We start from the raw sequence: 18702 nt of genomic DNA on the forward strand, positions 1-18702 counted from the left end.
TAAAATTATAAAGGAGCCACCAATAGCAGGCTCCTCTACTGGGTCTCCCAGTGTTCTTGGCTTGGGTTAACTTCAAGCTACCCCCCTCCCCCATGAGCCAACATATGTCAACTCCTGCAACAGGGCTTGGCATAGCATACCCACTGCATGTCAACTACTGTTGAGAAAGTCCTGGACTCCTGAGCAGATGACTGAGGGTTCTAGTCCCCTCAGGTCACTGTCGCTACAGGTCCAGAGACTCAACAATCACTTCCTGTTTGCTCGTAAAGGTGAGGATTAGGGCACTGGGACTATGGAGGTGAGCAGAGGGACGGGCAGGGCCCCTGCCATCAGAGAGCGAACATTCTAGCAATGGGTTTCATACAGACATTTGTAAGCAGGCGCAGTCTCTTAGACAACAACGAGGCTATGAATAAAGCGGCAGGGCTCAGCCGCTTCCTCGCTGGAAAATGAGGGCTAGAAAGAGCAGGAAGGCCCAGGGCTGTTAGGAGGCCTACGCAGGAAAAGCCACAGAAAAAGCTTGGCCACTACTTGCTGGCTTCTGCCCACAGGAAGGACCACGACCCACACGCAGGACCTGGGCTTGTACATTTAAGGTACTCCTTCTCCTTCTGAAGGCCTCTTCAGCCCCTTGACAGCTGCTGTTTGGCTGTATGTTCTATTCTTCGTTCCTTGTGTTTTTATTTTGTTTTTAGCTAAAGAGCATCCGACTTTCTACTTGTGGTCTAGGCCAACCTCTCTGTATCTTCCAGACACCAGACTTGGAGCTCAGGTCTCCCCGGAGGCTTCAACAGAAGGGGTGGCTGACCTCTCTGTCCCAGCTCCACTCCATGCTCTCCCAAGCCATTCCAGCACTTCACCAGAGCCCCATTCCTGGGCTGCCCTTCCCCAGCTGCATCTCCCTCTGTATTCTGTTCTGCCCCCCGGACATTGATTTATTTCATCCCTATGTGTGCAATCTGCTATACCGAAGGGTGGGGGGATAAAAGTCTCAAGAATAAGATGGCAGCCAGGGGTACTGGCTCATGCCTGTAATCCCAGCGCTCTGGGAGGTAAGATGGGAAGATTGTGTGAGGCCAGGAGTTTGAGGCTGCAGTGAGCTATGATGATACCACTACACTCCAGCCTGGGCAACAGAGCAAGACTCCATCTCAAAAAATAATTAATTTTTTTAAAAAATAATAAGATGGCAGAAAAATTAAAAAGAACTGGTAGAAAATGATTGATGAAGTCCTTTCATTCATTCACAGCTTAAATACTTTCTGCAAACCTCTATGTCAGGTGCCGCACTAGATGCTACAGATGCACTTTTGTTCTCTGGGAGCCTGTAAACCAGAGACATGCTCAACGTTAACCCGACAATCCCACGAGGAAGGCCCAAGCCCCACAAAGGCCAGCTCAGGGGGTTCTAAGGCCAGCTTCTCCTGTGGTCTCTTCAGGGAAAGTGAGTGTTCAATGAAAAGCCAGTCTGAACCCACCAACAGTTTCCCAACTACCCTCCCCACAGCCTCCTTTAAGTGTCATCAATTCCCTTAACCAGGCTCAGGTATCGCCTCCACGATCCAAGGCTATGGGATCTCCCACTGCTGCGAGGACACAGGAGGTAGCATCAGGGAGCTCATGACTGAGTCCTGAGACCTCTGTGAGGGGCTGCACAAAGGTCTCTCCGTTTTCCCTCCCACCATCCCTACGAGACAGACTGGCCTCATATCGTTTCATAGATGACAGATACAATTCAGAAAGGTCATCCTGGCTAACAAGTGGAGAAAGTAGGGGCTCCAGAGCTTCACAATACACACCGGCTCAGGTAAAGAACACCACTGGAGTGCAAGGGGTGGCTCACATAGCCCCCAGGAAAATACTCACTCTTGCACTCTTCAGCAAGTGTTTCTTATGCCAGGTGCCATGCTTCATAGGACTGTGGTCCTACGGGAAACTAAAAAGGGCTGAGACAAAACAGAGCAGAGGGGTGGCCCACTTTAGGCAGGGTGGGCAGGGAAGGATCCTGAGCAGACAACTAAAGGAAGTGAAGAAGTTGGTCATAAACATAGCAGGGGAGGCAAGGATCTACACATTTCTGGATACCTTAAACACTTGATAATAAATTGGTTTAAAAGAGAGAACAAAGGAAGAGCTTGGAATGTTCAAGAAGCTGAAAGACCAGAACAGGCTGGGGGGTAGGAGAAGAGGTGGCTCAGCCAAGCCAGGGCGAGGGGCTGGGAGTAGGGGACATCTGGAGTTTTATTCTGATGCTAAGGGAAGTCACTGAGGGCCTGCAGCAGGGACATGACCCCCTCGGCTGCCCATCAAGCCTCACCCTCACTTGTGCCGTTGGGGCAGGAAGGATGGAAGGACTGGGAGGACAGGATGGGATGGGCCAGCACCAAGTAGAGGCAGCGGAGGGCTAAGAAGAGGCTGGACTAAAGAGAGTCCCTGCAACGGCTGTCTAGTCATGGCTCTCCTAACCAGCCCCCACTGAAAATCGCTTTTTCTCAGTGGGAGCTGGGAGACTAGATTAACCCATTCTCTGGAGCATCATCCCCTAGGTTCTAGGTAGACAACTCAAGAGCAAGGCAGAGACAGACAACTAACATCAGATGCTTTCCCCTCCATCGAAACCAAACAGTTCTCCCCTATGTTTTCCTTATTCCCTCATCGACTATGAATTACTTGGGTTCAGAGCATTCCCAAAATGGCTGACTTTAAACAACCGCAAAAACACCAGAGGATAGAATTAAAGGTATATGAAGAATCCTAACACAAATCCTCTTTTTTAACCCTATGAACACAATAAACCAAGGCACCAAGAATCACGACTTTCAAAGAGAATCCTAGAGAGAAAGGCAAATCTGAGAACCAAGAACACCCACATCACTTCAGGAAGGCAAACTCTGCAACTGCTCATCCCAGCTGTGGTAGGAGAACGCCCTCCTCCCCAAAGACATCCATGCCCTAATCCCTGGAACCTTCGAATATGCTACATTATATGGCAAAAGGAATTTTGCAGATGTAATTAAAGTTACAGACATTAAGGAGATTATCCCGGATTATCCAAGTGGGCCAAATCTAATCTGAGCCCTGAAAAGCAGAGAATTTTCTCTAGCTGAAGTCAGAGAGATGTGGCAGAAGAACCAGCCCTCGTTGGAGGGGCCACATAGAAAGCATGAGGAGGATTATGGGCAGCTTCCAGGAACAAAGACTGATTCCTGGCAAACAGCCAGTAACGAAAGAAGACACCTCAGTCCTACAGGCTCAAGGAACTGAATTTGGCCAACTATCTGAATGGGCTTGGAGGCAGATTCTACCCCAGAGTCTCCAGTAAGAAATGCAACCTGCCAACATGATTTCTGCCTTGTAAGACCCTAAGTAGGAGACCTAGTTCAGCCTACCAACAGAAACTACCAGACAAAAATTTGCATTGTTTTAAGACGCTAAATTTGTGGTAATTTATTATAGCAGCAATAGAAAAATAATACACAAGCAGCAACATGGCAAAGAAAAAGAAAGAACCCAGTTCTCCTGGAAGCAAAAGGAAACTGAATTATTTAGTATCCAGTAAGTCTCAACACCCTGAAACTCTCCAATAGCCCTCCTGGCCTTCTGACACTTCCCCACCCTCCTCATTTCCTTTGATGACAACTCATTCCTCCAGTTCTTAAATTCTGGGCTTTCCCACAGAGGAATCCTTGCCCTGGGGCTTTTCTTGCAAGAGCTCAGAAGAGCCTGCACAAGATTTCACCTATAGATAACAGGGGAGCATCGATGAAACACTGTTCATTGATTCTGCAAAATCCACAGAAATGTCCCAAGGGTATTCTGCCCAGTGCTCAGAGCCACTAACTCTTTAGTCCCCACTCCTTCCACTGTACCCAGAGGTTTCCCGGCATTCAGCCCAGCTTCCTTCCTTCCGTACTGCTTCACCCCACCCCCTTCATCCAGTTAGTCATCAAGAATTGTCTATACTATCCCCTTCCTCTGGAATCTGTCTTCCTCTTTCAGTTTCTACCACTACCTAATGCAGGCCTGACTAGGTCATTCTAAGCCATTTTATGGAGCAATGTTGCAGGCAGTGAGCTAGCAATGGGAATACATGGCTGATAAAGGACAGGTCTCCATCTCTCAAGTGCTCAAAACTCTCTTAACCAGCCTAACTGACCTCTCTTCTCTGTCTTTGATCCACCTCCAGTGGCCCTAGAGATATTTCCAACACCAGCATTTCACTACCTCAAACAATGCCACATGCCAAAAACAGACTCAACTCCTTAGCAAAACACGCCCACCACTAGCAGCACCCGCACACCCTCATTCCATTATCTCCTGAACTCCTCAAACCCCAGAACTCTCAGCTTCCAAGGTCCTTCATGCAGTGGGTGCTCATGCTTCCCCACTCCTCAGCTTGGAATGGTGGCCATTCCACTCCTACCTTTCTTTCTAGGACTCAATTTATTCGTCACCTACTCCACAAGGCTGCTCCTGGACTGTTAAAGTTAACTGCCACTTCGCAGGAAGCCCCTGCAGTATACAACTACATTATGGAGGACTGACAAGACTGAACTACGACTGTTCCTTTACCAACAGTGCCATCCCTCAGGGAAAGGGCTGTGTCTCAGGCAAATTTGTGGCGAGCAAAACACGCCACTAAGCTCAGTAAAAACTGCTAAATGGGACAAGCAGTCGGTGGCGAGGGGCTGGAGTTCGGCTATGAGAGGGCACTGACCTCAGCTCTTCACTCCCTCCTCCAAAACCGATGATCGATGATTGCTTCCTCACAGCCACTTCCTGCCATCCTTCATCCACATTCCTTCAGGGGGTCACACTTAAGATTCTCCGTCCCCACCGCCTACAGCCCAAACACCTACGCTCCCAGCCTTATCTCCCATCCACTCTCTTTAAATCTTTTTCTCTCACCCTTGATGTGCTTTTCTGGAAGAGAAACCACGAAGCACCCGCCCCGCTAAACCCACTACTAGCCGCTGCCTCTTTCTCTTTGCGATTCAGTGTGGTTCAGAGCAGGGGAAAGTCTGCGCCCAAAGCACACAAATGACGAATGAGAAAGCTCAGGACGATGACTCATGAGCCAGGGCTCGTTGGTTTGCAGACCTCTGCCCCAGGAAAGCTAACAAGCAGTCCACGTCGGGAACGGAGGGGGCGGCCGGGGGAGGTCCGCGCCCTGGGACCCACGCGCGTCCCCAGTGCCTTCGGTCTCCCGATGCCCTCGGGTCCCCGTGGGTCCGGGAGTCGGGGTCTCCCGCGGGTCTGGCCCCGACCTCGCCCGCCACGCGAGGGAGGAAGGTCCGGCAAACATGCCCCCCGCCCCGGCCCCTACTCACATTTGACTGACAAGCTTCTGCCGGAAGGCGGCGCTCCGCCAGTCGGTCTCCTGCCCCGAAACATCCATTCCGGTCCCCAGCTCCCGCCACCCGCGTCCAGCTCAGCCGCCGCCGCCGCCTCAGCCGCAGCGCCAGGCCCAAACCCGGAAGCCGTGCGCGGCGCCTCGCCCACGCCGGAAGTGGAGAAAGAATTGTGGGAAATGGAGTCGCGCGCGGGGGCTTATGGGAAATGGAGTTGCCGGGAGCCACACGCTCCCTGCCCGTGCAGCTGTCGCACAGGGTCGGGACCCCAGGTGCCCCGAGCTAAGTAGAACGGTGGCTACGTGGGACTCCTGGTGCTGCCTGCCGCAGGCCCGCCGCTGGCCGCCTGTATTTCCTGAGACCCCACTGTGTGCTGATCTCATCAAGTCCCTGAGATCCAGACCCCTCGGGGATGCCGGCCCAAGCAGCCAGCTATCCACAGCGATGCTAAGAATAGAGTGTGTATTATCAAATATGTACAAGCATCTACTGTATGCCAGGTACTTTGCCAGTACAACATGATCCGGGCCTTACTTTCCTGCGACTACCTGTCAGCGCCGCATCGGAAGAGTTCCCAAGTAGATGCTCATAACCGCCTCTCTCTGTTAGACTCTTGGAATCTCAGGTCCTACCGATGACTGTATTTTGTCGAGTCGGAGATGTGGGAAACCTAAACCATGTCTATTAATTTTTAGACATGGGCTTTCCTATTTGGCCAACAGCCATGTCCCCTTCGTGGAGTACACAACATAGAGATGGTGGCTGGAGGCAGAACGTCACACAACTTGGTCAGTGGAGGCAAGCTAGCTGGAGGCTGAATGAGAGGCTGTGGGGGGGCTGAGGATACTTTTAGAAGGATAAAGTTCTGCTGCATTTGACCTATGGAGCCTTTATTTGTGGTCCTGAGGAGGGAGATGAGGTGATGAAAATCCTGAATCCAAGTGGTCCACAAGCAACAGGTAGACAACCACTAATATGGGCCTTAGAGAGTGTGGACTGGCACCTACTGAAGCCTACTAATGCCAGGCCCCTGCTGGGCTGTGTACAGGCAGAAAGTTGGGGTGGTGGGAGGAAGGTGAGAGAGGTAGGAGCAAGCAGGCTCCACAAAGGGGCCTCTCTTGCCAGCAGGGTTTCAGATTTTGTGTTGATGGGAGACCTGTTCACATCTTCGAACATTTTTGCTCTCATTCTCCCAAAAATAATTTTTAAAAACTCTGTATCTAGGGTGATCAGCTTGTCCTGGATTGCTCAGGAGTTTCAAGGTTTTAGTTTTTAAAATCCTGAGTCCCAGAAATCCCCTCAGCCCTAGGCTGGCCAGAATGGTTGATCACTCTAACTGTATCCCTCTTGCACATTTTTTTATTGTGGTATAATTCACATGCCAGATAATTCACCATTTTAACATGTCCAATTCAGTGTTATTTAGTATATTCACATGTACAGAAGGATGGCAACCATCGCCCTTCTCTTGCATACTTTTAGGTTGACATCTAAAATATTTCTCTGTGAATCATTAGAAAGGTATGACTGCTGGTATAGCTTACATTATATATGCGCTTCAGATGTGTTTTGTTAGATTCTTGACTCACGGAAAACATTGATCTTATAACTTCATTGGCAAAGCCAGTCCTCACTGTCAAACCCTCTGGCAAGTTAGACTCCCTGGAGCTTTTGGAACATATTAATAAGGTCTTCAGGACAACCCTCCCTCTTCTGCACTGTGGTACTAGGAAGGTTGATGGAGCAAAAGACACATAAACTCACAGACAGATAGATAGACAGAGGCCCAGAGCTTTGTCAGGCATTTGTCATCATGATAAAACTGAACGACTACTCCCTTTGTTAGTTCCTCCAGAGCTCTTTTTCTACTTGTCCATTCATTTGGGTTGGTGGCACCCAAGGCAGTGGTCCCTGGTGAGAGCCTGAATGGGTGACCCAGGAAGGAGATACAGACAAACACAAACCTCCTGGCCTCAGGGAGAGAAGGAGGCCACATAAGGTCAATCCTGAAATGAACCTCCCCTAGCTTGACATTGCAGACTCTCGTGGGTCTGCTGGTGGTTTAGACCCCTAGGAAGAAATGATGGAGGAAGCTGAAAGTATGCAGATGCCAGACCTGTATCCTACACTACACCCTGGTGGGCCCCTTATGTGGCCACATCTCCAGCCTGCTGGTTCCTGTAGGCTAGTGTATCATAGCTGGTCCTTGTCCCTGGCCACACATTTGCTGGATACCATCCTGCAGGTGGTAGGAACTGGAAGCTTCCTGGGCAGATTAGGCTTCTCCCTAGGGAGCCTTGCACAAGCCTGTGACTCTCTTGGGACCCCTCCAATCCTCCTCTTTGCTTTGGTCCTCAGTCCTTGGGAGGTGCTGACCTGCCCCTCCTTCCATCTTAGCATCAGCCAGATGTAATTCCTCTACCATGTTTGGCCTGGAGCCTGCAATCACTTATGTGTGTGGAGGTAGGGATGGTTATTGCTTCTGAAAGCAATACATGGTAGAAACTATAGGAAGAACCAAGATCATTCTGCAACCCATGCACCATAGTTGATTCATGGACATTCATTTTGGTTCTCCTTTTTCACAATTAAAAATATACTGGCCGGGCGTGGTGGCTCACGCCTGTAATCCCAGAACTCTGGGAGGCCGAGGCGGGAGGATTGCTCGAGGTCAGGAGTTCATGACCAGCCTGCGCGAGAGCGAGACCCCATCTCTACTAAAAATAGAAAGAAATTATATGGACAGCTAAAAATACATACAGAAAAAAAATTAGCCAGGCATGGTGGCACATGCCTGTAGTCCCAGCTACTCGGGAGGCTGAGGCAGGAGGATCGCTTGAGCCCAGGAGTTGGAGGTTGCTGTGAGCGAGGCTGATGCCACGGCACTCTAGCCCAGGCAACAGAGCGAGACTCTGTCTCAAAAAAAAAAAAAAATATATATATATATATATATATATATACACATACACACTATAGGCCGGGCAAGGTGGCTCACACCTGTAATTCTAGCACTCTGGGAGGCTGAGGTAGGAAGATTGCTTGAGCGCAGGAGTTTGAGACCAGCCTGAGCAAGAGCCAGACCCCATCTCTACTAAAAATAGAAAAAAGTAGCTAGGCGTGGTGGTGTGCACCTGTAGTCCCAGCTAGTCAGGAGGCTGAGGCAGGAGGATCACTTGAGCCCAGGAGTTTGAGGTTGCTGTGAGCTAGGCTGATGCCACAGCACTCTAGCCTGGGCAACAGAGTGAGACTGTCTCTCTCTCTCTCTCTCTCTCTCTCTCTATATATATATATATAAATATACTTTGCTATACTATCTTGCTTCCATCTAGGGGCATTTTTCCAGTGTAGACACCCAGAAGTGGAATTGTTGGATTACAGAGAGGCACTTTACATTTTCTTTAAATGTGATCAGCTACTACCAAGTGTCCTCTGTATTAGTTATCCAATGCTCCTGCATAACAAATTACACCACAGGTAAGCAATCTAAAACATCAATAATAAGCATTTATTATTTTTCACAGCTTCTGTGGGTCAGGAACTCAGGAGAAGTTTAGCTGGTTAGTTCTAGCTCAGAGACTGTCATGGAGTTCCAGGCAGATATCAGCCAAGGCTTTGCTGGGGCTAGAGGATCTGCTCTCAAAGTAGCTCACGTGCCCAGGCGCAATGGCTCACACCTGTAATCCTAGCACTCTGGGAGGCCGAGGCGGGCAGATTGTTTGAGCTCAGGAGTTCGAGACCAGCCTGAGCAAGAGTGAGACCCTGTCTCTACTGAAAATAGAAAGAAATTATATGGACAGCTAAAAATATATATAGAAAAATTAGCCAGGCATGGTGGCGCATGCCTGTAGTCCCAGCTACTCGGGAGGCTGAGGCAGTTGGATTGCTTGAGCCCAGGAGTTTGAGGTTGCTATGAGCTAGGCTGATGCCATGGCACTCTAGCCTGGGCAACAGAGTTGAGACTCTGTCTAAAAAAAAAAAAAGTAGCTCACGCATGGCTGGCAAGTTCATACTACTTTTTACAGGAGGGCTCAGTTCCATAGGTCCTCAGTGCCACTGGACTGTCCTCCTGACATATTGAACCTGTGTAAATAACTATATTTCCATAAAAATAAAATATTCATGAAGTTTCTGAATTCTGAAGGGATCAAATAGGAAAAAAGTAATTGTTTCATCTTTGTTTAGAAAGGGTATATTTTATCAAATTGCTGTAAGCTGTAGATATCTTAAAAGTTTCCTTAAATCTGGGAAACAAAACATTAAAGAACCAGCAAAGTTTCAAACAAAATGTTATCCTCATCAGTTCATTCAATCCCATGTAATCAATTCTTGTTCTGTTTTATGTTGGGTTAGCAGTTACTTCATTAGAACTCTGGAAATTCTTACCCAGTCCAATGGCATAATCTTAAAAGTTATCAGAAGTCTACATTTCAGAGTCTATCAGAGTTTTTGTCCATGAATCTCTTTGAAGAAGTAGCAATTGCAAAAAAGCTTTCAGGAAAACATTAGAGTAAAACAATTAACCGTGTGTGGATGACAAGATTTAAAATGGCCACACTTAAAGATCCAGTGAGATTTCATTATAATAGTGATGCAATTGACAAGGAAGTTTAATTATTTTAGTGGCATATGACATTTTAACACAATAACTGAAATATTGACTGATAAAATTATACCAGGACATATCAGATGTTATGGAATGTCATACAATTTCTGAGACATTCATATAACTCCAAGAAGATTTAGCATCACTTGATAATGCTCCCATGTAATTTAACATATCAAATAAGCCAAATTAGTTTAAAATCTCCTTTTTACAAGTGAGAGACAAATCCTTTCAGACTTTCCAGGGGCCCTCTGGGAAGTCCTAAAGTTAGTTCTGGGTCAAAGAGACTTAATTTGGAATTTGATTTGAGATGCTAAAAATGTCAAAGGTTTAAAACAGTTGATTAAATAGGATCATAGGTCACTGTGAAATAATACCAAAATGACAAAAGGTTTTAAAGGTAAAAACAGAAAGTTCCATATTGTAAAAAATCTTAGCTCTTTTAATATTGAAAAGACTCAGTTTTCTTAAGTAATCAAACCCAATAAGGATAATACAAAGTACAGAAGTTTATCCTGATGAAACACAAAATCTGTTTCCTAGGCCAGTTACAAGATTAAAAAAAAAAAAAAACCCTTTTATAATCTCTTATCAAAGGAGACCAATACTCCAAGAAAACTTTGTGATTTTATTAGAGAAGACCAATTTCTAGTTTTGCATCAGTGTACTATTAATACCAAAGCTATATATTTTTATTTATTTATTTTTTTTATTTATTTTTTTTTTTTGTTGAGACAGAGTCTCACTCTGTTGCCCAGGCTAGAGTGAGTGCCGTGGTGTCATCATAGCTCACAGCAACCTCAGACTCCTGGGCTTAAGCCATCCTCCTGCCTCAGCCTCCCGAGTAGCTGGGACTACAGGCATGCGCCACCATGCCCGGCTAATTTTTTCTATATAGATTTTTAGTTGTCCATATAATTTCTTTCTATTTTTAGGAGAGACGGGGTCTCGCTCAGGCTGGTCTCGAACTCCTGACCTCGAGCGATCCACCCGCCTCGGCCTCCCAGAGTGCTAGGATTACAGGCGTGAGCCACCGCGCTCGGCCCAAAGCTATATATTTTTAATGTTGATTAGGCTTGCCTTGAAATCCTGGCTCAACTGATCCTCCCACCTCAGCTTCCTGAGGAGCTGGGACTACAGGTATGTGCCACCACACCTGGCTCAAAGCTAATTTCAATAAAACTTATATAAATAAATTTATACAATCTTTCTTTTCCTTTTTTTTTTGAGACAAAGTCTCACTCTGTTGCCTGGGCTAGAGTGCCATGGTGTCAGCCTAGCTCACAGCAACCTCAAACTCCTGGGCTCAAGCAATCCTCCTGCCTTGGCCTCCCGAGTAGCTGGGACTACAGGCATGCACCACCATGCCCGGCTAATTTTTTCTATATATTTTTAGGTGTTCAGCTAATTTCTTTCTATTTTTAGTAGAGACAGGGTCTCGCTGTTGCTCAGGCTGGTCTCAAACTCCTGACCTTGAGTGATCCTCCCTCCTCAGCCTCCCAGAGTGCTAGGATTACAGGTGTGAGCCACCACACCCGGCCAAATTTATACAATCTTACCCAGTTTTGACCACAAAGATAAGATTTCTTTTCCAAAAACCTTTTACAGCCTTTTAATTTTAATCCATCAGCTTTTTTTTTTCTCTTTTCTTATAGACAAGGTCTCACTCTTTTGCTCAGGCTGGAGTGCAATAGTATGATCATAGCTCACTGCAGCCTCAACCTCCTGGGCTGAAGTGATCCTCCTGCCTTAGCCTCCAGAGTAGCAGGGACTACAGGTACACAGTACCGTGCATCAGTAATTTTTTTCATTATTTTTTACAGACAGCATCTTGCTATGTTGCCCAGGCTCATCTCAAACTCCTGGCCTCAAGTGATCCTGCCTCAGCCTCCTGACTAGCTGGGATTACAAGCAGGAGCCACCACACATGGCTCTCATCAGCCTTTTTTCCCCCTACATTTTCCTTTCTCATCCTGGAAAAATCAGATATTTTACTTTAATAAAGAATTAATTACGGGCCGGGCGTGGTGGCTCACGCCTGTAATCCCAGCACTCTGGGAGGCCGAGGTGGGCAGATCGTTTGAGCTCAGGAGTTCGAGACCAGCCTGAGCAAGAGCGAGACCCCATCTCTACTAAAAAATAGAAAGAAATTATATGGACAGCTAAAAATATATATAGAAAAAATTAGCCGGGCATGGTGGCTCATGCCTGTAGTCCCAGCTACTCGGGAGGCTGAGACAGGAGGATCGCTTGAGCTCAGGAGTTTGAGGTTGCTGTGAGCTGGGCTGACGCCACGGCACTCACTCTAGCCTGGGCAACAGAGTGAGACTCTGTCTCAAAAAAAAAAAAAAAAAAAAAGAATTAATTACTTCTTTTCCCTTAACAGAAAGCATATCTTCATGTCTTAGGATTTTCCTTACCAAAAATACATCTTACTTTCCCTGTATATTTTGCATAGAGTTGTTTCCCTTGTTATTTTCAGTAGTTTTATTTTATTTATTTATTTATTATTTGTTTAACAGACATGGTCTTGATCTGTCACCAGGCTGGAATTCCTGGGCTCAAGTGATTCTCCTGCCTCAGCCTCCAAAGTAGCTAGGACCACAGGTGTGCACCACTATGCCCAGCTAAATTTTTTTTTTTTTTAGAGATAGGGGTCTCAATACGTTGCCCAGATTGATGTTGAACTCCTGGCCTCAGCCTCCCAAAGTGCTGGGATTGTAGGTATGAGCCACCATGCCTGGCCTTATTTTAATTACATATGTTAACTATATTTTAATCATTAGCAATTAAGAACTGTGTTAGATAACAACATTCTGTAGATTAATATAATTTCCTAAGTCCTAGAAACATGTGATTTCTCATAGTATATGTTCTCATGTTTATAAGTAGACCCAAATATATTTTGTCTTTCTGTAAAATTCAAGAAGCCAAAAGTAGATAAATGTCTGTTTGGTAATTAATTTTTCAATATTTTATCCTTCTTACAAATGATGCAGACATTAAATAAATATCTCTTACTTATCTTAGCATACTTTAAGGCTTCAAGCTACCAAAAAAAAAAAAAAAAGAGTTTTGAAACTATTTTTAAGTAGGCATATTTAATTAACTAATTAATTATTTTTAAGAGATGAAGTCTTGCTATGTTGTCCAGGCTGGAGTGCAGTGGCTACATACAGGTGTGACCCCACTTTTGATCAACATGGGAGTTTTGACTTCCTCCATTTCCAAACTGGGCCTCTTCAACCTCTTCAGATAACATGTTGGTCCTTGCTCACAGGAGGTCACCATATTGATGCCAGACTTAGTACAGACATCAGTTGGTATAGTGCACCACAGCCCAGAACTCCTGGGCCCAAGCCAGCCTCCTACCTCAGCCTCCTGAGTGGCTGGGACTATAGGCACATGCCACCACTCCCAGCTTAGCAATTCACTTTTATTGCACATTTTGTACATTTTTATTGCACATTTTAATGATCTATATAGTTTTATGATCTTCAACATCTGGTACAGATAAACATAAGCTTATTTTTTTTTAATATTTTTTTTATATGTGCTGCCCCATAAGCTTATTTGACTAGTCCAACAAACTTAAAACTAACTTTATTTACTAAAGAATATCCCAGGCCGGGTGCGGTGGCTCACGCCTGTAATCCTAGCACTCTGGGAGGCTGAGGAGGGAGGATCACTCAAGGTCAGGAGTTTGAGACCAGCCTGAGCAAGAGTGAGACCCCGTCTCTATTAAAAATAGAAAGAAATTAGCTGGACAACTAAAAATATATATAGAAAAAATTAGCCGGGCATGGTGGTGCATGCCTGTAGTCCCAGCTACTCGGGAGGCTGAGGCAGAAGGATAGCTTGAGCCCAGGAGTTTGAGGTTGCTGTGAGCTAAGCTGATGCCATGGCACTCTGGCCCAGGCAACAGAGTGAGACTGTGTCTCAAAAAAAAAAAAAAAAAAATTAAAAAAAGAATATTCCAGATCACGTGAACTAAAAAACATTTGGGTTACTTTCTATTTTTCTGAGAGTTTTAGGAATATTTAATTTCCATGAATGCTCATTTATCTCTAAAACCAATAAGTCTTTTATGACTTAACCATGGACAAAATACATGTCCTCAAAAGAGGGTGCAATTTGAATAGAACTCCTTTAAGGGAATTTTTTTTTTAAGACACAGTGTCCTTTCTCTGTCACCCACGGTCCTAGGCTCAAGCAAGCCTTCCAAATAGCTAGGACTACCAGCTTGTGCCTCATTAATTTTTTTAATTTTTTAAAATTTTATCTTATTTATGTATATATGTATGTATGTATGTACTTAGTAAAAACAGGGCCTCGCTATTTGCCCAGCTGGTCTTGAACTCTGGGCCTTGAGCAATCCTCCTGCCTCAGCCTCCCAAGTAGTTGGGACTACAGGTGCAAGCCACCATGCCCAGTTCTCTTTTAAGGGATTTTAAAAATTAAGTTAATAATGCCACCCAGAGGTAGAAAAATATTATTTATAAATGACACTCAAACATACATACATACATACATGTACTATTTATAAACAACATAAACATACAGATGCAAAGATCTTATAGCTTTCATTCTGAAATGTTAGTCATGAGTCAGTAAAACATAGTAACACAAACTCACTGGTTTATTCTGCTTATATTTTTATCCAAATTATGTTTCTGACAAAAATGGAACAAATTAAGGTTACCTGTTTCCATGCCTAAAGCTGTTTACTAATATTTATGGAAAAGATTTCTGAAGATTTTGCATTTGCCCAGTTACCAAATAGTTCCTTTTTTCTCTTTTCAGCTTCCGGTGGTTGCTTTTAGGGGACTTTGAGGCCCTTGAGGCAGGGGTTCCTAAAGCTTAAGTGACTAAGGGGTTGAAGGAGAAAAAGTTCTGGCAGGATGGACAGAGGGATGGAGCGGGTAGTGGGAACTGGACAGAAAATGGAAGGTGGCAAAATGAGGATGGAGGAGTCAGTTTGGGAAGATCTTAAGTTTCCCAAAGAAGCCAGTGAAGTTCCACAGTATCCTTAGCAAAAATCACGCCAACACGGGACTGCAAACTAGTACAACCTCTGTGGAAAGTAATATGGAGATACCTCAAAGATCTAGAAGTAGAACTACCATTTGATCCACCAATCCCACTACTGGGCATCTACCCAAAGGAAAAAAAGACATTCTATAAAAAAGACATCTGCACTCAAATGTTTACCACAGCACAATTCACAATTGCAAAGATGTAGAAACAACCAAAGTGCCCATCAATACATGAGTGGATTAATAAAATGTATATGTATACCATGGAGTGCTACTCAGCCACAAAAAACAATGGTGATCTAGCACCTCTTGTATTATCCTGGATAGAGCTGGAGCTCATCCTACTAAGTAAAGTATCACAAGAATGGAAAACAAGCACATGTACTCACCATCAAATTGGTATTAACTGATCAACACTTACGTGCACATACAGTAGTAACATTCCTCGGTGTCTGGCAGGTGGGAAGGGGGGAAGAGGATGGGTATATTCACACCTAATGGGTGCACACCGTCTGGGGGATGGACACACTTGAAGCTCTTACTCAGGTGGGGCAAAGGCAATATATGTAACCTAAACATTTGTACCCACGTAACATACTGAAATAAAAAAAAGAAAGAAAGAAAGAAAATATTTGGGGAAAAAAACAAAAAATAAATACAAATTTAAAAAAAACATGCTAACAGAAAAAGAAAGCAGACCCTATGGAGAGCAGGGGTTTGAGAAGAGGGGTTTCAGTCAACTGAAAAGTTCCCATGGGAGAAGCAGGATTCAATAGAGAGAACAGAGGGGCCTTAAAAAAAATACGTAGCCTGAATATCAGGGTCTGGTGAAGCCATCTTCGGACCACAGAGCTGTAAAAAAGAAAAAAACCTTTTCAAATATCTTATTATCAGTTTCAGCCAGGACAACCAGTAAATATTCGGCAGTCCTGAACACCGCCCACCCGCTGCTTCTTTTAAACCAAAGGGACCTACCAAAGGACTCAGAACAAAAACCAATGAGCCTTTCATGACTTAGCCGTGGACAAAAGAGATGTCCCCAAAAGAGGGTGCAAGAAGGGGCAGCACGCCCATGATCCAGACCACTCGCAAAGACAGCTGAAAGAAAGGACCTTTGTTGCCACAGGCAGTTAAGGATGTCAGATCTCCTACAGAACATTGGACACCCATCTCTACAAAAAATGTAAAAAATTAGCCAGGCGTGGTCCTAGCTACTTGGGAGGCTGAAGCAGGAGGATCACTTGAGCCCAGGAGTTTGAGGTTTCAATGAACTATGATGACGCCACTGCACCCCAGCCTGGGCAACAGAGTAAGGCTCTGTCTCAAAAATATAAAAAAGTCTGAAGTTCAGAGTCTCAATCTAAATGTCATATGAAATCAGATATGGGTGAGATTCAAGGTATGATTCATCCTGAGGCAAATTACTCTCCAGCTGTGAACCTGTGAACTCAAACAAGTTACATATTTCCACAGTACGATGGTAGGACAGGCGCGGGACAGACACGCTTGTGCCAAAAGGGAGAAACTGGAAAGAAGAAAGGGGTAATAGGTCCCAAGTAAATCCCAAACCCAACAGGGCAGACAATATTAGATATTAAAGTTTGAGAATTATCTTTGCTCATTTCCTGTCTTCTGAACACACTGGCTTTGCTGAGTGCAGCCCACATAGCAGCTATACTCAATGGAGTTCCATGCCTGTGGCTGTCCAGGCTGGTTTGCATGTTGGTGGCTCTACTGGTCTGGGGTCTCAGGAGTTGCCCTGCCCCCACGGCTCTTCTGGGTACCGTTCTTGTGAGGGCTCTCTGTGGTAGCCACACCCCTGTGGCAGTTCCCTACCTGGGCCCCAAAGCTCTCCAGGGCACCCATTGAAATCTAGGTTGAGGTAGCCATACCCCCATAGCCAGTGCACTCTGTGCCCTGGTGGAGATGGCACCACATGGACAACAAGGGGTACTACTTGTGCCCCTGGAGGGGTGGCCACTGCAGCCTGCACCACACCTGGGCCCACTGAAGTCTCACCTGGGACAGCCAACGAGCACTGCAGAATGTGGGGAGCACAGACCTGAGTGTGGTCCCGGGGGCCCCCAAGCCCACTCTTTTTTAATTTTAATTTTTTTTTTTTTTGAGAAGGAAAGAGGAATTTATTAATTTTCTGGCAAATGAGGACGTTGGCAGACCATTCTTTTTAAAAAAAATTTTTTTATTTTTAATTATTATGGGTACATGATTGTATATATTTATAAGGTACATGTGATGTTTTGATACAGGCATACACTGTGAATCAATCAAATCAGGGTAGGCGCAGTGGCTCACGCCTGTAATCCTAGCACTCTGGGAGGCCGAGGCGGGAGGATCACTTAAGCTCAGGAGTTCAAGACCAGCCTGAGCAAGAGCAAGACCCCTTCTCTACTAAAAATAGAAAGAAATTATAAGGACAACTAAAAATATATATAGAAAAAATCAGCCAGGCATGGTGGCACACGCCTGTAGGCCCAGCTACTCGGGAGGCTGAGGCAGGAGGATCGCTTGAGCCCCGGTGTTTGAGGTTGCTGTGAGCTAGGCTGACGTCACGGCACTCTAGCCTGGGCAACAGAGTGAGACTCTGTCTCAAAAAAAAAAAAAAATCAAGTCAGGGTAATTAGGATATCCATCACCTCAAGCATTTATCATCTTTGTGTTAGGAATATTCCAATCCCACTCTTTTGGTTTTTATATTTTTTTATTTTTATTTTTTTGGAGACAGAGTCTAGCTCTGTTGCCCAGGCTACAGTGCCATGGCATCAGCCTACCTCACAGCAACCTCAAACTGCTGGGCTCAAGCGATCCTTCCGCCTCAGCCTCCTGAGTAGCTGAGACTACAGGTGTGCACCACTATACCTGGATAATTTTTTTATTCTTAGTAGAGATGGGGTCTTGCTCTTCCTCAAGCTGGTCTTGAACTCCTGAACTCAAGTGATCCTCCCACCTCGGCCTCCCAGAGTGCTAGGATTACAGGTGTGAGCCACTGGGCCCAGCCAAATTATTTAAAAATATACCCTAACTTACTGTTGATTATAGCCACTTTGTTGTGCTACCAAATATTGTTCATTCTAACTACCTAATTATATTTTTGCACCCATTAACCATCCCCACTTTATCCCCCCTCCCTGCTACCCTTCCCAGCCTCTGGTAACCATCATTCTACTCTCTGTCTCCATGAGATCAACTGTTTTTAATATTTAGCTCCCACACATGAGCAAGAACATGCAAGATTTGTCTTTTTGTCAAAGCTCAATCTTTTTAGAAAATTTTTTTATTTTTAATTATTATGGGTACAAAATGACACCTTTCCGTTCCCCAGGCCTTGGCACTCTGGGCCTTTGATGGGAGGGGCAGCACTCATAATCACCAAAAAGCCTCTGGGGTCATCCTTCCACTGTCTTGATGAACAGCACCCGGTTTCTGCTGGTCCACGCTAATCTCCTATCAAAGGGCTGCTTGGCCATACCCTGGGTGCTCTCCCCCGACAAGCCCTTTCATTTTTTACAATGTGGCCAGGCTGAAATTTTCCAAATTTTTAAGTTCTGCTTCCGTTTTGATTATAAATTCCATCTTTAGTCTGTATCTCTCTTCTTGCATTTTACTATAAGCAGTAGTCAAGAGAAGCCACCCCACGCCCTCAACACTTTGCTTAGTGATTTCTTGAACCAAATATCCTAGTTCATAACATTCC

The 18702-nt window shown here is 45.3% G+C and overlaps 1 protein-coding gene across 5 annotated transcripts in view; it reads right to left on the bottom strand.

Moving 5' to 3' along the window:
* MED15 (mediator complex subunit 15) overlaps nucleotides 1–5435 on the bottom strand; it is a 65089-nt gene extending 59654 nt beyond the window's left edge. For 4 of the 5 annotated variants that reach the window (XM_069497358.1, XM_069497357.1, XM_069497355.1 and 1 more), the window contains exon 1: nucleotides 5331–5435. In XM_069497358.1, the coding sequence (XP_069353459.1) occupies nucleotides 5331–5398 (68 nt within the window). In that variant the 5' untranslated portion in view covers nucleotides 5399–5435. Of the gene's footprint in view, nucleotides 1–4717; nucleotides 4749–5330 lie in introns of those variants that run through there. The other variant, XM_069497354.1, reaches the window with a different exon arrangement.
* Between the last annotated feature and the right edge of the window lie 13267 nt (nucleotides 5436–18702).

The sequence above is a fragment of the Eulemur rufifrons genome, chromosome 21 (assembly GCF_041146395.1).
Source record: "Eulemur rufifrons isolate Redbay chromosome 21, OSU_ERuf_1, whole genome shotgun sequence".
Classification (NCBI taxonomy): Eukaryota; Metazoa; Chordata; class Mammalia; order Primates; family Lemuridae; genus Eulemur; species Eulemur rufifrons.